This window comes from Notothenia rossii (genome assembly GCF_949606895.1).
Source record: "Notothenia rossii genome assembly, chromosome: 5".
NCBI classification, from domain to species: Eukaryota; Metazoa; Chordata; class Actinopteri; order Perciformes; family Nototheniidae; genus Notothenia; species Notothenia rossii.
In genome coordinates this window covers 85,392,528-85,413,853 of record NC_136903.1, presented here as the reverse complement: position 1 = coordinate 85,413,853, position 21,326 = coordinate 85,392,528, and the positions used below count along the sequence as shown (strand labels likewise).

Below are 21,326 nucleotides of genomic sequence, written 5' to 3'. Positions count from 1 at the left end.
GCAGCTGAACATATACTGTCAATCCCATTTTCCTTACTGCTCCTAAACTTCAACTTTTCAATGCGCTAGAAAGAATGAAGTAAGACAACCTTCATCAGAGAGCACTTATGTCAGATAGAAACATTTAACTAGTATGGAGAAAGTCTAGGAACAACACAAAATGTGTAATAATTGTGTCAGTGCAGGGAACTGTTTTGAGCAACAGCTAAATATTGCAACACGTGGACATCAGGTCTGAATTAACACTGGCACTTTTAAAACCAGATTCAGTCTTTGAAGTTCTTTCCAATCCCCATCATTCTTATCTTCATGTTTCCCCCAAATCCTTACACACTGCCACGTTACATATAACACAGTTCCACATGGATTCTCCTTATCTGCACTCAATTTCAAAAGGAATCCTATTTATGTTTTTGTCTGAAGTTGCTGACCCAGCGAGTTGAAGCGAGGTTTGGAGGTGAATGACTGCAGATGAGTCTGTGCAGCACTCAGCTCTCCACACTATAATCTACTGCAGGCCATTGATTAGCATGAGGGTAAGTGGAGAGAAAGGCAGAGTTAGCCAATCCATCAGCCAGAGGGGCATTGTCAAAGATTAAACAGAGCAGTGAGAGGTGCGGCAGGAATACTGATGGTCAGGGTTAAGACCTCACACTCCTTTGAAGTCTTCATTTCTTATATTGACTCAGTGTTTGAAGAAGTATTTATTTCATAGCTCCAGACAAAGGTTTCTTTTCTGAACTGCATGAACATGAAGTTGGAAAGGTTTAGTACAGTGAAGTACATATATCATACTTGTATACAAATGTGAGTTGAGCAGTCCCATTTCAGATAGATATTACATAGAAAACATATGAAACACTTTTAAAATACAATGCATTGTACAAAAAATGTATTTGCCAGACATTATAAGTTTGATTTTAAAAGATGAATCAGGAAGGAAACTCCATCAGGGGGGAACTTTGGGGTTTTAGCCTTTGTAGTCCATTTCCATGCACAGAGAACCTATATAGCACACTACAGGGAAGGGAGAACTCAAAAAGCATTATAGGGCCTCTTTAAATGGGACGTTTTACAAATCACACAGTTCAATGATCAATCCAAACAAATATTAAAATGAGTTCTGCTTGAACTTTGAGTCATAATATATTGCAGTGGATTGCACATATACTCCCATTTGATGTACACACTCACAGTAGACATGTTTCTGCATTGAGACTTTTCACATTTGGTACTTCAAGTACATTTTCCTCATGATACTACTTACACATGTTCACATTTTCAAGGCAGGACAAGTATTTATTTACAGTGTAATATATCTTTTTTGTGAATTATCTGAATACTTGCTCCACGTGTAAGGAGAGATTATTCCAAAACTTCAACACTTTATCCTTCCAAATACCCTAAAGAGTCTGCACCCTTTTAGTCTTTGTCACAGAACCACACGTTGATTTCACAACCTCATTAAACTGAGTTCTGACGTCTTCAGAGTCTGCAGCTGTCCACAGGCACACATTGCATAGCAGAGGAGTGAAGTGCATGAAGTAAAAGTGCCCCGACAAGTTCTGGGTGGAGCGAGAGATACCCTGAGGTAAAGATAAAGCCCTTCAGATTACAAGCTGTCTTTTTAAAAAACACAACACAGGAAAACAGAGTTTAAAAAGGGTTTAGACTGAGGCATTCACAGACAAATCCAAGTCACAATCTTTGGTGCGTAAAGTCCCTTCAATCCTTCAGTTTCTCCTCCAGGTAGTTCTGCATCTTCATGAGTTTCTCCTCTTGCTGACCCAGAGCCTGCAGCAGAAGACCCATGGGTGATCTCTTCAGCCCCACGGCCTCTATCTTGTTCTCCAACTTATTCTTCATGTTGCGCAGGCGATAGGATGCATGTGCAAGTATCACTGAAAAGCAGATGGGGAGTGACTTTGAATGTTTGGCAAAAACAAGCCTATAAACTTTGTTTCGTGATGAGTCAAACCAGAAGAGTATCAGCGTTGAGAATCTACATTTCAGTCCAAAACATGTTTCATTCATTTTGAAAGATCTGTGTTGTCATTTCACAATACTCCAAATGATCCAGATTATGATACCATAGCTAGATGAAATATATATGTAGTGTTGGGAGGGTTGCTTTAAAAATGTATTCTGTTTCAATTACTAGTTACCTGAGAAAAAATGGAATCAGTAATTTAATATAATTTGTATCTTAAAGGTGGGGGAGGTAAGTTTGAGAAACCGGCTTAAGATACACTTTGTGTTATATTCCATGGAATGCTCTTAACATCCCGATAGCAATGAATATCTGAAATGCTTTGACAAAAAAATCCATAAAACATTTCATCAGTGGAAGCCGTGGCGCTGTAAAAAGCACGACCAATCATCTGAGCTGGCCCGGCTAAAATAACTGGTTGGCCTACCTGCCTGTCAGCCTTCCATCTGTGCACAAACTTATCTCGTGCCCTCATTGGTCATGTGCGCGTTCTTGTGTGTTGGAGGAGGGGCTCTGGAAGGAAGTCTGAAGGAAGCGGCTGCCTACTTTCAAATTCTAGCGCACTCGAGCTGGTTTCTCCATTCTTACCTACCCCACCTTTAATGTGAGCTTTGAAAATAAGAAACCTATTTATAGGAAAACCTGCCTTTCATTCAACATATTCGGGCAGTAGCCTAATATACTCCAACAATGAAACATGAGCACATACTACAGTTTAAAAAAGCAGAAATAAAATCTGAGCACACAGGAAATACTCTGTTTTAGTTTAAATACATACAGTGAAGCTCACACACAGAAAAGGTTCACCTGCTGAATTAAAAAAAGAACAAATTAAGCAAAGAAAGTGAAAACCAGAAAGCAGATTCAGGCAGTAGACGTATAGATTCAGCCTACAGAACAGTACAGCTTACAGAGAAGAAATCAAATCTGATCCTTTTACAACAAACACTATATGCTCTCTTCTTTAGGAATCCCCAATTTTTTTGAAATGTAATAGTAATCTGATTACACCTTTTTTTATGAAACTGTAAGGCAACACCGTTACTTTTTGTATTCTGATTACAGTATCCGGTTATTTCTGTTACTCCTCTAGCCTGTTATTATCACATATTCTATTAACATGTATATAGACTTTTTGCACTACTTTGTATTTTTCTATTTTATAAGATATATGTTGCATTGTTAGAGCAGCTCAGGTCAGAAGAGTTTCATTGCCATTTCTACACTGTAGCTTTGTGCATAAGACAATTAAACCTTTGAAATTGAAATCTGTGTGTTTACTTACGAGCCAGGGGGAGAGAGATGGCAGACAGGAACCACATGACGCTCCCCAGCATGCAGAGTAAGATGTAGCTGGTGACCGTGAGGCCGATCCCGAACACTACGGGGTTGACTCTCTTCAATCTGCCCATGAAGTCTTGGTTCTCTGCGGCCCACACTGAGCCCAGGAAGATGGCCGACCCCAGGGCCATGGCTGCGAACATCCCCTCAGGGTTCAGGCACCTGGCAGGGACACACATGAGAGGAAACGGTCAGTTAAATGTATTTTTGGTTTCCCCTGTCCTGTTGTGTGTTATATAGGTTTTTTTGTGCATGTAAATGGTCTGCAAAGGCTAAAATCTCTAAAATCCGGAACATAGTAATATCACTACTTAACACTCACACTGCTATTGGCTGAAGCTCCAACGCATTATACGTGATAGGCTGAGGGGCGGGACATTTATAAGCGGTTGACCAATCACAACAGAGCCGGCCAGCTAACCAATCAGAGCAGACTGGGCTCTGGTTTCAGACAGAGGGTGAAAAGAGGTGCTGCAGCAAAGGCAGTATGAGAAAAATAAAGAGCTTTTTGAACATTAAAGCATGGAGACATGTCACAGTCGAGGCACAAAGAACTAATATGAACCTGAAAATTACCAGAATTATTTTTTAGTATAATAGAGTGTGTGTGTGTGTGTGTGTGTGTGTGTGTGTGTGTGTGTGTGTGTGTGTGTGTGTGTGTGTGTGTGTGTGTGTGTGTGTATATGTATGTGTGGTCACTGGCTCCACTTAGTGGTTGGATGGAACATTGTACCTGTTAGTATCGCAGACATTAGGCACACGAGGACAGGAACCAAGATACAGTAAATATACTTTTCTTTTAATGCAATTCATTAATTTCAGGCCTGAAAACCCTTACACTGTTTAATTGTTTTCCTCAATTGTAAAATGCACAGCTGCATTAATTTACCTGTGACACAAAATAATAAAAAATTGAAATGATCCATATATTGTAGAACAGTATATATATATATATTGCGCCAAAGAGTCATTTACATAAGGAGATACATCTTAACCCGCATCAAATCCACTGTCCACTTTACAGGTGAGATCATTAACTCGCCAGTGCCCTCTGGTGGACGAACTACGTAACAACCATCACATTTTTAAATCACCTGAAAAACATCTTTCTTGTTACTAATGGTCATCATCACATATTTGTTTATATCAATTTATCTGTTATAAGCTATAACAAAACAATATATTCTCTTCAGTAGTCTATCCACTGTAAGAAAGTTACTACATTTCTGAAAATCTCCAGACATCATCTAAATAAACAAAAAATAAGGTTAGCTTAGCATTAGCCTTTTCCACCAGTCCTGCTAGCCCCTTGTATTCATGCTAAATATTTGCTTCCTGTATGTGTTTAAAACATTTTCCTGAGTCTGTAATTGAGTTGAGCAATCGAGCCTCTTTGCATGTGACTTTATATTTTAATCTCAATTCAAGTTTTACCCTCTGCCTCCGCATATCTCACACACATCTCTCACACACCCACACTAACACAGTGAATGTGCCAACCAGGGAACAATGCTTTCTATGTTTTAACTGTGTAAAAAACAACTGTAATTTGTCAGTCAAAGTCCATCTTTGTTTAGGATGATGACTCAGAATTTACTAAATTATCCAATACTGTGTGATCTCCTTAATCTGGGGTTCAGCTGTTTAAGGCGCTGTTTTCCCACCACTGTGCTTCTGCAAACGCTGACTAGACAAACCTTATGAGGACTTCAGGACTAAAACACCTATATTTCAACACACAGGTCAGAAGACAGACCATGACGGGGCAGCTATTCTTATATTAGGCTTTGGTTGTTGGAACAAAGTGGTGCCAACTATGAGAAGATATTTCCCCAGATGAGAGATTTAACCACTTGTTTCCTGATCCGAGTAAATCTGTCTTCCTCCTTGGATAATAAACTAGTTCTTCAGGAAGTGTGCAGCAGTCTAGATTGAGTGTTCATACTTTTAAGGGACAACTCAAGACACTTATATATACAGTCAATGCTCAAGACCCACTGTTTTGAATTGGCTTTTAACTGAAATATATGCTTTATTCTGTCCTGTGTTCGTTGACTTCTGTTGGTATAAAGTGTATTTGTTAATTACAAAGTTAAGAGTTGCTCTATTAGGAGGGGGTTGGTATTGTTATTATTTTTGTTTGTTTGTTTTTTGTGTTTTATTTTGGTTACTTTCTGTTACTTTTGCATCTTAAAAGTGCTAAATAAATAACTTGAATGCACTACCACATTACTAAATAATAGGTGCTTCATGACATACATTTTGCATTATATAGTAATATCAATGAAAAAGTCTTACCTATATCCATAAGAGGACACATTGGTTAAAACCTGTTCAATTTGGTAGAAAGAAGACAGTTTTATACAGACAGTAACAGTGCATCATGTGATCGCTGAAACATTATTTTCCATTGGATTGAGTCCAAGGGACTCAATCTAACTGTCTGTGGTCTGAGGTGGAACAATTACTCAGATCTTATACTTAAGTAAAAGTAGAAGTATCAGAGTGTAGGAATACTTTGTTACAAATAAAAGTCCTGCATTCAAAAAGTTACTCAAGTAAAAGTAGATCAGTATTAGCATACAAATATATTTAAAGTATGTAAAACTACTCATTCTGCAGATTGGTCCATTTCAGAATAATATATATGATATGTTTTGTTTATAAGTATTGACCATTAAAGTGTTATCAAAGCTGGTAAAGGTGCAGCTAGTTGTAATGACTTTGCAGAGTAGCTTGTGAATTTACTCCAGGTGTAACTAAAGTCTGATTTAAGAGCCGATTATATTTAATATCATTAAACTACATCTGTAACTAAATGTATTAAATATATGCAGAGGAGTAAAAGTACACTATTTACCTCTGAATTGTAGTGGGGTAGAAGTACAAAGTAGCAAAACATTGAAATCAAGTAAAGTACATTACCTCAAAATCGTACTTGAGTTAATGTTTCACCACTGTAAAACTCTTCTTCACAAAACTATATATCCTTTCTGCACCTGTTTACTTAATCCCTTTAACGTAGGCTACAGTGCAGTTTAAACTAACAGGACAACAACTACAACAAAAAGCAATACACATGAGACAAAAACAACCATTAAAAGTGAATTTAGCTGCAAACAACCAAATAAGCACATCACCGCCTACTGTGCATATTATGTAATTTACCCAACAAGGATGAAAGCCACCAGGGCTATAGCGATGTAGTTGGTTTGATAGTAAAGCAGGTTGCTGACCACCCTGTTGCCCCATCTCGTCAGGTCCTTGACGTCCAGTTTGCAGAACCTCTCCGAGCCGGGGAAGAAGTCTTCCCAGGATCTGAGCGGACTCACCTCCACTTTAGCCATTTGCTGCCAGCTCCGTGTACTGATCTGACAGGACTTCATCACAAGCCGTGAAGTCACCAAAGCGACACAATGAACTCTCGCGAGAATTTGTAGACAGCAAGCTACTCTCGTCGGCGTTTTCTTTTTGTGTTATCTTTATTAATCAAGAATAATTTCCAAACCGTTAAGTCACTTATTTTCTGTCAATAACATTAAATGGTGCAAATAAAGAATAGATAATCGTTAACAACAAAGCAAGGGGCCTATCCAGTTACATAAATAAAGTCACTAAACCACCAAACTGAAATCTCGCGATCAGTTGTGGACAGCAAGCTGCTCTCGTCGGCGTGATAAAACCTCACGCTATTGGTCAGAAACCACCGAAGCACCTCCTGCTTAGCTGCATGCTCATGTCAGAGAAGGATATCATAAAGTGATACTAGCGTTGTCTGGTAATAACACTTTATATATGAGTGGCTCTCAGTTGTGTACGTTATGTTTGAAGCGTTAACATTGCCATGTTGTTTCTCATGTTCTCGCGATGTTTAAGCAGCTTTACAAGTCAGTCAGCCAGCGTGACTTCAATGACATGTAGCTAACAGTAAGCTAGCTCTCAAAAAGCTCTAAATAACAAACACTTGATAACTTATTTGTGGTTTGTACAGATGTGGAGCAGGATATTGAAGCCTCGGGTGATTGGGAGAACAGCTTTCTATTGGAGGAATCTCTTCACCATGCAGCTGAAGACCAGTGAGTTCAAGTCTCTGTTCAGTGAGGGGCTGAAGGGACTAGCAGGTGAGATGTGACAACAAACAGACCTCTAAACAGTGCTAATACAGACCTCTTGTCTTCAGTAAAGCAGGTAGTGAACTTTCACAATAGAACAAGTAATAAGGAAACAAAGAGGAACATATTAGATCAATAATATGTCTGTCAGATATTAGCTTATTGCAGATACTGTAAACAATATACTGGTGGTGGCTATAACAACTCTTGCAGTACAGAACTATAGGAAAATACAAGTTTGAGACTCATATTATATTAGATAAGATATACTTTAATTCATCCCAACTTGGGACATTGTTTTGTCACAGTAGTAGAAAGTTAAAAGCAAGTACACATGAGATGTAAAGCTAGCTTCAGTAAAGCTAGGTAGTGAACTTTCCGAATTTAAGCAGAACTAGTCAGATCCATAAGGGTGTCCATGATCCGATTTTTCACAACTTCATTTAGTGATAAATAAAAACATGGACATGGTGAAATAATTAGGGTATTAATATGTCTAGCAGATTGAAGCTCATTGCAAATACTTAGGGTATCTCAGTTGTGGCTTTAACAACTCTTACAGTACAGGAGTAGTGTGTAGATAAAGACATGTGCGAGACTTATTCGAAATACTGTCTCTGTGAAGAGGATTAGTTATGAAACATAATAGTATTTTGGTGGAACTGTATTAATCTGATTTGAGTATTGCTCTTCATTAAAAACATATGGTACCAGGCCTGATACAAAAGAAAGGCAAACAGTCAAAATCGACACAGGACAGGCCAACATTGTCTGATGTGCTCACCTTGTTTGAACATTTCACCCTAATACGGGTCAAATATGATTTATGTGTTTGGTAAACTAGAACTTCATACATATGTTAAGCCTGAAGAACATTTCAAAAGCTGTTCTGCAAGCAACAATAATCATATATTAAGTGAAAAGCAATAGTCATATAAGACTAATGGGCAAAGTGAAAACTGCAATCAGGATATACACAACAAAAACCTTTTAGTTTTCTCAGGTTTTGCCTTTCGAGTTTAATTCAAGCTAGTGCAATTGTTTGTGTGCCCTGACACATATCCTCTGTAAAGTCTCCCTCTAAGTGTGTGTTCGTTGTTTCCAGAGTTGTTTGGGAAGCACCAGCATGAGCTGAGGATCGCTGGCGGCGCGGTGCGGGACCTGCTGTCTGGGAAGCGGCCTGACGATGTGGACTTTGCCACCACAGCAACTCCAGAGGAGATGAAGCAAATGTTCCAGAAAGCTGGCATCAGGATGATCAACAACAAAGGAGAGAAGCATGGGACCATTACAGCAAGAGTAAGAGGCACGCAGGATGTTACTGTACCCTGCTTTCAATTAGTTCCATTTCTGCTTTCAAGCTGCTGTAAACAATACTTAAACTATTTGCCAAGTCCTTTACTTTTGCAGAACATTAGCTTAACTTAAAAGTACTTAAGCCCATTACATAATCATATGTATTCAATGATTGGATTATGACTATTGATGCATTTATGTATTCATCAAAGCTGGTAAATGTGGAGCAAAATTGAATTACTTGATATGCTGTTGCTGCTGGATTACTTAACCTTTTAATAATATAACAGTTTTTGGATGAATAGAAGAGTCACTGTTCTCATAGCATTTGCTGATTGTGACACAACATATTTCTTTTTTTCCTTTTAACATCATTTGTATTTATATACTTAGTCCGTAACAGATGTGATTCGCTCAGAATACAAACTCAGGTTTTTTTTTACATGAGGGAAATCACAACAAAGAATAAAAAAACAAATGAAAATTAATTAAAAAGTATATTGAAAATTAAAGCTGATTACAGAGCAATGATATGCAGAGGGGACCTACAGTAGATATGATCTTATTATGTCTCCCAGTCGCTTCTATTCATATTCATCGAAGGTCGAGCACAGTGCTGAATTTATAAATAACCATTCATACACGCATACCCAGCTATACCCATATTCATATGCATACATACTTACTTGAATACATATATACAAATGTACAAACATGGGCAGACTCACAATCAGCAGGTAAGCAGAACTGAAAAGAAGAAGTGTGCAGTGAAGGAAAGGAAAACATGCTCAGGGTTTGGGCCCTCATTCAAAAAAGAGCATTAAAGTTGTATTTTAGTTTTTGCAATATTCTATCGATTTCCTCCATCTTTTATCAGCTATGTGTTTTGGTTACTCATTGTATATGTTTTCCTTTCCACATTAGACACTTGCCCTCTGAAACACTGCTAACCTTCATCTAAGAGAGTGGCTTTGACTTCAGAATGAGGCCATATTTACACGTCTCCAGGCATTATTCTTATTTTGCTTTTTTTAATAATCGGTGTTTTATTTATCGGTTTCGCTCCCAGCTACACAATGAGAACTTCGAGGTGACCACGTTGCGGGTGGATGTTCAGACGGATGGACGTCACGCAGAGGTGGAGTTCACCACGGACTGGCAGAAAGACTCTGAGCGCAGAGACCTCACCATCAACTCCATGTTTTTAGGTATTTGTGTTTGTTTTCCGCTGAATTAAAGGACTTGTATCTGTGTTTGGTATTAGTTCACAAGACATTGTCACCGATTAATTATACTTGTCAGAAGTTTATGATGTGTTTCCTTTACCTTTACTCTCTCACAGGGCTTGATGGCACATTATACGACTATTTCAAAGGATACGAAGACCTGAAGGAGCGCAAAGTCCGCTTTGTTGGCAGCGCTGAACAAAGAATCCAAGAGGACTACTTGAGAATACTGCGCTATTTCAGGTGGGCTGTCTCTATTTCCCTTGAACCTTGTGTTAGGAAAATATCACTCGTCACCGGCTTGAGCTTCAATAACAGGATACATGTATTTATTATCCTTGCAAGAATGGTAGTCTTCACATACAGAGCATTTGGTACAACTAGTTCCTGAACAGTGTCCTTCACATGCTTTTTGTTGTTATGTGTACTCTGATATTGGAAGAGTGCATTCAGTATTTTCCCAACACCTTAAAAGGAAAATGTAATAAATTAGCAGAGAATCTCTTATACTTATACGTTATCCCTCATCTCACTTTGAACTAAAATAGCCAATGAAAGAAAGAAGAAATTCATCATTTTTATTTGTTTGACTTACAAGAACCTCAACCTCCAGTCTTTTATTCCCCCCCCCCCCCCCCCCCCCCCCAGGTTTTACGGCAGGGTGGCTCCGGAACCCGACTGCCACGACCCGAAGACGCTGGTCGCCATCCGGGAAAACAGTCGTGGCCTTGCAGCGATATCTGGAGAACGGATTTGGACGGAGCTAAAGAAGATGGTTGTTGGTAACCATGCTGATCACCTGCTGGAGCTGATGTACAGTCTGGAGCTGGTCCAGTACATAGGTGAGGGGGGGGGGGGCAAATCAAAGGTTTTCAAAGAACATTATTTTTCGCCTTTTTTCAGATAAGGCACACAGACGGAGTGGAAAGTATAAAAGAGAGGAGACAACGATGACATTTAGCAAAGAGCTTGTGGGTCAATATATGTGGGGCCATTATGAAATATGTTTAAATATTTATTTCCACAAGAACACACTAGAAAAGGTCCTACTTAAATAAACCTGACGGCAGTTATTTATGATAGTACTTACCATTATTTACTATTTAAGAAAAGAATAGACACTTTTATATGAAGCTGGGGCAGAGGGCAGTTTGCTCACCTCCACTTAAACACTAGAAGAAAAGGAAATCGGAACGTGTTTACTGAACATTTTTAGTGATGTTTTTCGATTTAAAGGGGGGATATGTGGTTACAGTGTGGATGCATATGGCTGTTTCAAACTACTGCATTTGGCCAAGTTTGGTAAACATGTCCCCACCTGTTGGAACGTCTCTTCCAATCCTTTTTGAAAATGTTCTGAGAGAACATGTAGCATGCTAATAAGTCATTGGTGCAATCCCAAATCCTACACTTGCAGAGTTTGTGGTGTATTCCAGCTTGATATGCCTGTGTGTATGGTTCATCTGTTACAGTGCATAAGGGCTCCCTTAGCAGACATTTGGTGTGCTCATGGGTGTTCAGCTTAGTATATTTCACTACATAAACACATGTAACGTATGCATAAACCATTTATTGTATAGTTTTAACAAAACCGAGTTGACAATCACCTCTCTTCCGCTCCGTAAGCCTGGTCATATAAGGGACCAACTCCTATATTGCTTTGGCCTCTAAGGAAGTGAAAACCTTAAATGAAAAGTCCCAAACCTTCCAGCTCTTTGCAGCCCCTCACTCTCCAGCAATTACCGGCTGATGTTAATGAAAGTCCCTGAGGGTCAGCTGCTCGGGCTTTAAGGCTTGAGCCACACAAGGACGATAACGCAAACGGACCGAAATCGTTATCAAAAAAGTCTTCCGTCCACACGCAACAGGCACCAGAAACGTGTCCGTTCACACGAGACCGCTCGAAAGTGCTAGAGACGCTGTAGTACATATGCCGGGCCTATAAGTGGCGCTGTAGTCCTGCCACAAAAGCAGTGAAGAAGACTTCCCGCGCATGGTTGCCCTTCTGTTTATTCTCCGCTGTGGACGCTCTGGCTCTTTTTCTCCCTCCGAGGCCAGCGTTTGCTCCTACTCTCCGGTAGTCCACCAGCAGATGAAAAACACCCACCTCTCCGCCTCTTCCAAGGGACGAGGGGAACGCGCGGCAGAGTTTCAGTTCGATTTTTTTTCGCCGGTCAACATGTCCGTTAAAGTTTAAATCTTCCGGACAAAATTAGAAAAGTGCCGGTCAGAGGTCTTCTTTGTTATTTATTGAGCTTTAAAACAAATGAATAACGACTCTATATAACAATATAAGAATAAAAAACGGAGCCTCTCTTTTCCTCCCCCTCTTCTGACAGCCCATCAGCTGATCTCTGAGCGGGAGAGGTGGGGAGAGGCGGGGCTATTGCTTCAACGTTATCAGGAAATGATCATATAGGCGTGAACACGGTTATGGCTAGAAAGGATCCGTCTAATAATGTAAATATGACGTCACGTTCTCGTTCTAACTCTCGTTGTAATCGGAGCGGCTCGGTTGTAATCGGAGCGGCTCGGAAGCGCAGTCACGTGGCTGAATGTTTACGTTTGGGATGGCGAGAAACTAAACTATATTAAGTATGTAAATACTTGTTAGCGGTCTTGCTGTTGAAAGAAGAATGACAACACTGTAGATCAGCAACACTATGGTTTATTTTGTATTCACAGGCAAGTCAACGTTGTTGCAGTAAAAGTCCCAAGATAGCTCCTGGTGCAATAAAATGTATGTTGCATGTTACTGCTGTAGATGTGTTTACCTCTTTTATATCCCGTTGGGTAGTTTAATCTTCAGCAATGCATCATATTCTATAATATCATCATATATGTGTAGCTTTGTCTCTGTCGTATCTTTCAAAAGTAAAGTGAAACAGCTGTTTTCAGTTTTGTGATGATGCATTTTCCAGCTGATCCAAGAGGCTTTTTAAACACCTTACTTGGCTTAAGAGGGAGGGGAATTTTCTCAACACATAAAGGAACACTTTATCCTTCAGTTTATCACAAACATTACATCAACACATTTGGAGATCCTAATTTGAATCCAGTCTGTAATTTGATATTAAGGTTTTAATAATGAAATGAGGTCATGAATCGAGTTCAAGGTTAAGATCATCTTTATTATCCTATGTACAAAAATTAACATACAACATTAATATAACAGTAACGAATAAAACAAAATAACATTATGCAACTCTGATCTTCTTGCTGATACCTTTCAAAGTTACTTTTACATTTGCTCTACTTCTCCTGCTACTGTTTGCTCTGCTTTCAACTTCTCTTTCAACTCTGCTCTTTACTCTGCTTTCCCTGTTTCCTCTGTTCTCCTCTCCTCATCTTCTCCTCAGACCATAGCCGTGGGAACATGTTTCAAATGGGGGGTGCTCTGGGGATCACATCCTCTAGGGGGCTCAGGGGGGAAGATTTTTTTTCAACATTATAAAGTAAAATGCTTCAATCTGGTGCACTTTGAGCTGAATTGCCAGAGACTAGATCTAAGGGGTACAACTCTAAACACCCATATCGAAAAGATCGGTTTACATTTTAATAATCAAATAAGTATGTGGACATAACCAATAACCTAACATAGCCAATAACAAGTAAATGTAACTTATTTTATTTTTGTTGTTCATTTATTTCTTATTTTACCAGTTAACATTTATTTATTTATGCATATTCTTTAATCTCTCCAGATTTAAACAATATTTCTGGTTTACTGTCCTATAGTATGCACTGGAATGATTTCAAACCTGTTTTTATTTATCCCAATAATTATAAAGGTTGCCTTGGAAATATTTGTTTACATAAATTGTTAACAAACCGTTTGAGACCCTCTGAGATAACTTAGACTAAAGTGAACCATCTAAACACTCAGTCCTTTACCTCACTGAGCCTCTCAGTCTGTCTGGCTATCAGTCCTGTCCAGACAGCTGATATCTGTCCTGTGTGTGAGCTGCGGGCGCCTGATAAGCCAACAGCCCCCACTTTCATCGTACAGGGCAAATCGAAACTGTAAGCGGGATGAAAAGGGTGTTATCTTTACTTAATTATGAATGTTGTTACATCAGGGCTGAAAATTCGTTTTTTTGTATTATATTTCCATTTAATCTTGTGGACGTAGAGATTCCCTGTCCTCCATCAGGGGGTGCTGCAGCACCCTCAGCACCCCTACTTCCCACGGCCCTGCCTCAGACTATCCTCCTTTTGCTGTATCCTCTCCTCTCCTGTTCTCCTCTCCTCATACTCTCCTCCTTTTGCTGTCTCCTCTCCTCTGTTCTCCTCATCTCCTCTCCTCCTCAGACTCTCCTCCTTTTGCTGTTAGATATTTAGACTGTAATGACAGCTTATGATATACTTTTTATAACTACATCAGTCACATGCAACGTATTAAAAACGTTGTTTTACTTACCACCTCTTTACAGCTCCATTCATCTCCAAGCTTCCAACATTCACCTGGCGGTGGAGCCTTGGATGAAAACAACTTTTGATATGATACAATACAAGAACAATAGTTAACACCTATCCACAGCAATAAGCACAATGAGAAGACTAATGGTCTCTATTATACCAATTTCTATTGGAGTGAAATGAACTGTGCCATGTCACATAGGATTGGAATGGATGATTGGCTGTGTTTTGTGAATATAGAGGAGATGGCAAAAGTAAATATACTTTGTTCTTACCTAAAGCATCTATCCTCCTCTTCGTACCCCTGCCTGCTCCTCCCGCATTAGACTCTGGGGACTTAGCTTTTAAAATCTTGTTCAAGCTGTCCACTCTGTAGTTGGATCTCATGACCTCAGCTTTATGACCCACCCGGCCTGAAAAAGGGTGTCTACGATGGCTGGTACTGAGAGGTGTTATGGTCCTCTTCTGCCTTTTGTGTTTGGGGGGCGTGAAGGTGAGAGGAAGACTACTGTCATGTGGGGTGTGCTGCTTTACGTCCTCCAAAAGATCACTTAGTCTTGATATCACTGTACACATGAACGTCTCATCCTGTAGGTGGTATGTGTGCTCAGTCATTTCCCGCAATAAGGTCCCACACTGCTGTCGTTTCCTATCTCTTGAGGACTTTGAGTGGTTACCACTGCTCTGATTACAACGAGAGTTAGAACGACGTCTCTTCCCGCGTCCCGCCCACCCCGACCCTTTCCGATTACAGCCGAGCCGCTCCGATTACAACGAGAGTTAGAACGAGAACGTGATGTCATATTTACATTAGACGGATCCTTTCTAGCCATAACCCGTGAACACGGAGCCGTTTGCCCCCCCCATGCCTCTACCCACCTAGGGACCCGTTATCGGTATCGTTTTATGCGTTTCCATGTCGGCCTCGTGTGGCCGAACCGTCTGATAGAGAACCGTAGCGGATACGACCGTCATCGTCCTCGTGTGGCTGGGGCCTAAGGGTCATTGGGATTTGGCCATTGTTTGCAAAGTGCATGCGTCAGTAAATGGGATCAGTAATGTCAAGAATCGGATCATTGGAGCTGATTCTAAAGGAGGAAATATGACATGTTCTTCCCTGAGATGGAGTGGATTCAGTGCCCCTTGACTTATGTGAACTCTGGTATTAGTGATCACTAGGCAGACATGATTCAATGCCTCTTGATTGTTGAAGTCTTCTCAAGTAATTACGCCACCACTGACGATTTCTACAAGGATATTAAGACTTTTCGGCTTTTTACCAAACGCGAAATGTAGTATTCTGTGTTGTTGCACTTTTTAAAGTCACGTCTGCTGCTCCTCAGGTTTGCCTCCAGATGGCAACGTGGAGGAGATTAAGCGAGTGTGGCAGAAAGCCAAAGACCACTCTCCCAAGCCCATGACCGTCCTGGCTGCTCTCTTCCGCCGCCCGGAGGAGGTGGAGAGGATGGACCTCCGGCTGAAGGTGTCCAAGGAGGAGAAGACCCTGGCTCTGTTCCTGGTCAAACACAGACAGGAGCTGTGCAAGAGCAGAGAGGAGCCGGACAGCCTGAAACCCTTCACTGACTTCATCATCGACGTGAGTTTAAGCCTCCTCTGTAGAGATTTATGGTTTGGACACTTAACAGAACAATGTAGTCATTGATTGGTATACCATATTCTTATCAGGCACAATATTTCATCAGCTTAGTGATGTGCCAGTTGATGAAGTGACCAAGCAATAGCATATTAATTAGAGGGCTTTATGTCCTCTAATAATTAGCTTGAAATGCAAGGAGAAATCACAAACACGTCAGTGTCTATCACACTTAATACAGATCAAAGTACAGACGTATAAAATATAAATACTAGCACAACTATAATGTTACAATTAATTGAATCTAACATTTCACAATACAGTCAGAGCAATGCTGCTCAACATCCATTTTCCTGCACCATGGAAAAAATAGTGGAAGTCAGTGCACGTCTTAAACTCAGCTGGAAGCATGTTGCGAAGTTCGATGGCCGTTAAAGAAAAGGCAGCTTGTGTAAAACTAACAGGTTCCAGATTAAATGCGCATGTTTTCCTCGCCAGCTATGATGTCACCTGTACAAAGCACGTTTGCGTTTGAACTGTCTGACTTAACATTGGGACATTGCGCTCTTGGGAAATGTGTTCAGCTCTCCCCAGGGGACACAAATAATCAAGTCACTTAATCAGCCACTGAACCACTCATGAACATTAATTGTAACGCCAGCCCACTTTGAATGCAGGAAACACACCTCGTTAACTCGCTTCCTTCATCTTCCTGGACAGTTTCCTCCTCCATCCATCGCCCACTTCTGAATGAAAAGTGGGTTTTTAAATATCTACACGCCGTTTGCTTTGCTTTGTGTTAGAAGTGGGGGGAAAAAGGAGATGTCACACATTTCTGTGAAACAATGAGGAATATTTTGTTCAGAATAGTAGGACAGTTGTGTCAGCTGCTGTCAATCAAATCCAATCAAACACGCCCACAAAGTCCTGATGAAACAAATCCGAGGAGTCTTGAACTCTAAATAAATAATTACCAACTTCCCCCTTTTTTAATAGTGCTTATAATTTGATAGGAAGTACTTTAAATCTGACGGGGGCTTTAATTATACAGTTTTTCATCAATATATTAGAGGTCTCAGATATATACAGAACATGTCTCTGAAGTGTTTGGCTCCAAACACCAAACAGATCATTGCAGCATTACCCATAATCCCCTCTGTTTCAGTCCTGTTTCAAAAGTGCTGATTCTCTGTCTGTTGCTTTAGATGAAAATAAGGAGCCCCTCCCCACGCCCCTCTGGGAGAGATTTGGTTACAAAGAACACAATGGTGCTCTAGGTGGAGATTCAGGTGATAAGGTGGAGGGGGGGGGGGTGGTACCTTGGTTGGTGATTGGATTGATCACAAGGTGGCCAAAATCTGATCAGCTCATTTTCAGACAGGTTTTTATAGAAATGGATCAGGACAAAAGAGAGAGAATCTTTTTTCCTGAAACGTTCAGAGTCTCTTTACACAGAGGGGACACATGTTGATGTAGAAAAGACATCAAAAGTGGATTTTGCATAATAGGTGACCTTTAACTCAAATGTCTCTTTTCAGAGTCGAGAGCTGGACACCCAGAGTAAAGTGTGTGAGCTGCTGAAGTATCAGGGTGAGGAGAAGCTGCATGCGGAGCTCAGCGGGTGGTCCGTCCCTCGCTTCCCCGTCAACGGGCACGACCTCCGGAGGATGGGCATCACGTCGGGAAAGGATATCGGCTCCACCTTACAGGACCTCCGCGACGTCTGGAAGCAAAGCGGCTATCAGATGGACAAAGATGAACTCCTCAGTCACGTAAAGTCGTGATTTGAGGAGGAAAGTGGCTTTTGTCCTGTCGCACCATAATCGGTTTGGCTGCTGTAATTGTGCTCTTCAAGAGTATTGATTGAGATGTTTTAGTTTGAGAATTAACGGACACAACAAGAATTATGACGATCAGAGCTGCTGATTTCATTCTAAAGCAGCCCTATTTTGTTCTCCATCACCATATAAAGAGATCACAAAATGCATATGAGGACAAATGTGTACTAGAAAGAGCTTTTTATATAATTTGAGATATAAGTTTGGTTTTGTCTCCTCAGTTGAACTGCAGATGTGTATCATTTCTGAAAAGAACATGCTCCATAAATAAGTTGTACTTTTTATTGAAAAGACTGAAATGGTGATTGTTGTGTTAAGGCATGCAGTGCAGAATACAACTCAGTGTGTGAGATGCTGTGTGAAGTGTTTTCTGTGCTGAGGAGAGGTTGCTCCTCCCTCCTGCAGAGAAGAGGAGATATAAAGCCCTCTGCTCTCCTTTCCTAGTTTACTCTCTGCCTGGAGACCCTCAACATGTGTAATTTTACCACTAAACGGCCATAACGATTTTTTCAACGAATTTCCCTTTTAATGTAATATTTAAAGTCATATTCCAGGCTGCCTGCTTATCATTTTTTTAATTTAAATGCCCCACTTCATCTGGATTACCCTGTAATGGTTTATAAAGGCTACTTTTAAGCATGTCTTGGTTCTTTGTAAACATCAGTAACATCACTTTGGAGGACGCACTCTCTGACGATGATCCGCGGGATGAGCGCTTGGCTCGGGTGGAAATAGCTCTCCTGTCCATCATCTTCATCATCGCGGGGATCCTAAACTTCGGGCTGCTGCTGGTGCTGTGGAAGCGGAGGAAGCAGCTCTCCAGGATGCGCGTCTTCGTCCTCCACCTGTGCGTCGCCGACCTTGTGGTCACATTTTTCCAAGTTTGCCCGCAACTCATGTGGGACATCACTGACCGATTCGTGGGACCGGACGTATTGTGTCGCGCTGTGAAGTACCTGCAGGTGGTCGGGATGTTTGCATCTACTTATATGATTGTAGTGATGACGATAGATAGATATCAAGCCATCTGCAAACCCATGGTTACTTTCCAGAGGCACAGGGCACGCTGGAACGGTCCAGTTTGCGCCGCCTGGTGCGCCTCTCTCATCGGTAGCCTCCCGCAGATCTTCATCTTCTCCCGGGTGGAGGTGGCCCCCGGTGTGTACGATTGCTGGGCTCAGTTCATTACACCGTGGGGTCCCAGAGCCTACGTAACGTGGACCACTCTGGTGATATTCGTGCTGCCCATTCTCATGGTGATCGTGTGTCAGGTGCGCATCTGCCGCACTGTGTACATTAACTTCCACATGAAGACGCAGCAGGGCGCAGGGAAGGTCAGGAAGCCGCTGTCCTCGCGGGCCAGCAGCGTGGCGGGGGTGTCTAAAGCGAGGGTGAAGACGGTGAAGATGACGGTGGTGATCGTGTTCGCTTACATCCTCTGCTGGGCGCCTTTCTTCACCGTGCAGCTTTGGTCCGTGTGGGACGTGGAGGCGCCCACTCAGAGTAAGAGGACAGGGTTTTGGATATCACAACATGAACAAATATTAAATATTTTGGTAGCCAGACACATTGAATAACCTGTAATCTATAGCTAAAACAGCTTTTCTATTTATTTTGAACATACTTTTCAGATTCAGAATACTTTATTGTCCATTATATGTATTTACATTTTCCTTTTTTTCTTTCTTTGCCACAAATAAAACATTCACCAAACACAGTACAACAAACTTTATTTTTTCTGATGTCCCTATCTCTTTCGCAATGTGTGCACTGATATTTATTCTTGCCGTGTTTTAAGATTTGTAACCATATATACAGATAGGTTCTCTTATGTCTTAAAAAATCATAAATGTATGACACAGAGATTTTTTTGTAAAACTTTATTTGACTTTTTCTTCAACATCATAGCAACTTTAAAAATAGGTACAGTGCCAAAAACCAAACACAGGAGTATGAGTGTTATCAATTGGTTACACCTCCCTCCCTCCCTCCCTCCCTCCCTCCCTCCACACATACAGAACTGCAAATGTAATCGCAATTAAAATGTTACCTCCAAAAAGAATGACAGGGTATTGTATATGGTACTTCTTTTGTTTCTTCCAGCTGCTACCTTCACCATCCTGATGCTGCTGGCCAGTCTGAACAGCTGTGCGAACCCCGTCATCTACCTGCTGTTCAGCGGGAAGCTGCCAAAGACCCTGGTGGCCCTGATGTGTGCGGGTCAGCCCGACCTGAAGGAGTCCATACAGGAGGAGGCCACCATGGTCAGCTCTCTGTACATCAGCCTCAAGAGTCTGTCAGAGAGCAGACGTCCGGACCCCTCGGACTCTTAAACTCACCTCAGGACAGCATGGTTTTCGCACAAGGAAGACTTACGGTATTGTCATTGCCTAATAAGTGTGAAGAAGACGTCAGTGTAGTTACAATATATTATAGTGAGACAATATTTTTGAAGTAAAACACACACAATAAGTCTTTACAGGGATATTACAATGGAACACTTGCTATCAAGTCGGTATTACTTTACACATTCTTTAAAAACATTGAACGATTGTTTTACTTTTTTTTGAAAACCATGCTTGTGGTGTGGTTCTAGAGATGGTGGTTTATCCATTGGTTGTTCCACCACTGTGGTCCAGACTGACGCTACTGGATGGATTCCCGTTACTTTTTGTACAGACATTCAGGTTTCCAGAAGATGAATACGTTGACTGATTTCTTTAGCGCTACCAGCAGGTCAAAGTTACAAAAAGATGCATGGCATTCATGGTTCCCTGAGGATGAATCCTATTGACTCTGTTGATCTCCAAACCTTTCTTCTCCTGTCAATATGAAGATGACATGTTGTGGTTTTGAGTGACATTTCTTCACAACTGTTGAATGCATGAATGGTTCCAAGGGGATGAATTGTAATATTTTTGCTGATCCCTCATTTCATTTCAAACCTTTATTTAATCAGATTGGTTCCTTTAGATCAGTGGTCACCAACCTTTTTAAGCCCAAGATCACGGACCTCGGCCTAGGTGAAAGGCGAGATCTACCTATTGCAGAATTGAGTGAAAAAGACGGCCCAGACAATGCTTCCAATTTGAGGCCTTTTATATAAGCTAATTGCATCTGAATTACTGTTACAATGAAGGCTCCATAATCAGCTCAAGGCATATAGGCAGGGGTAAAGTGCTATTTTTTATGAGTGGGGGGCAGACCTCACCTCCTCTAGGGGGGTACTCACCTCCTCTAGGGGGGTCCGGGGGGATGCTCCTCCGGGAAGATTTTTTTGTAAATATTGAAGTTGAAAGCATCAATCTGGTGCACTTTGAGAGCAACATGAAGAGATCTATGGATACATCTCACAACACCCAGATGAAACAGAACTGTAAACAGATTTTCTTTTTCTTTATGGATATTTTACAAATCACTCCCCTTTCAAACTGTAATCTTGTTTTACTGCCATATAGTAGGCTATTTCATACCTGTTTTTCATTTATTCTCTTATTGTTTGTATAACTA

The 21,326-nt window shown here is 40.9% G+C and overlaps 3 protein-coding genes across 4 annotated transcripts; 2 read left to right on the top strand and 1 right to left on the bottom strand.

Annotated features, from left to right (window-relative positions):
• Window positions 1–689: 689 nt before the first annotated feature.
• On the bottom strand, window positions 690–6,750 carry arl6ip5a (ADP-ribosylation factor-like 6 interacting protein 5a). 2 transcript variants are annotated; one of them, XM_079683835.1, is made up of 4 exons: window positions 6,500–6,750; window positions 5,630–5,661; window positions 3,276–3,493; window positions 690–1,901 (listed from the first exon to the last, which is right to left on the bottom strand). In XM_079683835.1, exons 1-4 carry the CDS (start codon window positions 6,581–6,583, stop codon window positions 1,726–1,728), a joined length of 510 nt encoding a protein of 169 aa, XP_079539961.1. In that variant the 5' UTR covers window positions 6,584–6,750; the 3' UTR covers window positions 690–1,725. The 2 variants fall into 2 exon arrangements, with proteins under 2 accessions (XP_079539961.1, XP_079539960.1); XM_079683834.1 differs by lacking the exon at window positions 5,630–5,661 and having other exon boundaries at window positions 6,500–6,741.
• A 205-nt stretch (window positions 6,751–6,955) lies between these two features.
• trnt1 (tRNA nucleotidyl transferase, CCA-adding, 1) lies at window positions 6,956–18,098 on the top strand. Its single transcript, XM_079683833.1, has 8 exons — window positions 6,956–7,109; window positions 7,323–7,452; window positions 8,549–8,742; window positions 9,809–9,947; window positions 10,082–10,208; window positions 10,614–10,807; window positions 15,728–15,981; window positions 17,517–18,098. Exons 2-8 carry the CDS (start codon window positions 7,323–7,325, stop codon window positions 17,760–17,762), a joined length of 1,284 nt encoding a protein of 427 aa, XP_079539959.1. The 5' UTR covers window positions 6,956–7,109; the 3' UTR covers window positions 17,763–18,098.
• A 214-nt stretch (window positions 18,099–18,312) lies between these two features.
• avpr2b.1 (arginine vasopressin receptor 2b, tandem duplicate, 1) lies at window positions 18,313–20,742 on the top strand. Its single transcript, XM_079683836.1, has 2 exons — window positions 18,313–19,319; window positions 19,920–20,742. The coding sequence occupies exons 1-2, from the start codon at window positions 18,455–18,457 to the stop codon at window positions 20,147–20,149; spliced, it is 1,095 nt and encodes a 364-aa protein (XP_079539962.1). The 5' UTR covers window positions 18,313–18,454; the 3' UTR covers window positions 20,150–20,742.
• The last annotated feature ends 584 nt before the right edge of the window (window positions 20,743–21,326 follow it).

Coding starts and splice junctions, on each gene's coding strand:
- trnt1 (XM_079683833.1), top strand. CDS start 7,323: ATGTGGAGCAGGATATTGAAGCCTCGGGTGATTGGGAGAACAGCTTTC. Junction 9,948..10,081: donor CATCAACTCCATGTTTTTAG/GTATTTGTGTTT, acceptor ACTCTCTCACAG/GGCTTGATGGCACATTATAC. Junction 15,982..17,516: donor TCACTGACTTCATCATCGAC/GTGAGTTTAAGC, acceptor GTCTCTTTTCAG/AGTCGAGAGCTGGACACCCA.
- arl6ip5a (XM_079683834.1), bottom strand. CDS start 6,717: ATGAAGTCCTGTCAGATCAGTACACGGAGCTGGCAGCAAATGGCTAAA. Junction 3,494..6,499: donor GTGGCTTTCATCCTTGTTGG/GTAAATTACATA, acceptor TGTCCCTGCCAG/GTGCCTGAACCCTGAGGGGA. Junction 1,902..3,275: donor CATCTCTCTCCCCCTGGCTC/GTAAGTAAACAC, acceptor TCTGCTTTTCAG/TGATACTTGCACATGCATCC.
- avpr2b.1 (XM_079683836.1), top strand. CDS start 18,455: ATGTCTTGGTTCTTTGTAAACATCAGTAACATCACTTTGGAGGACGCA. Junction 19,320..19,919: donor CGTGGAGGCGCCCACTCAGA/GTAAGAGGACAG, acceptor TGTTTCTTCCAG/CTGCTACCTTCACCATCCTG.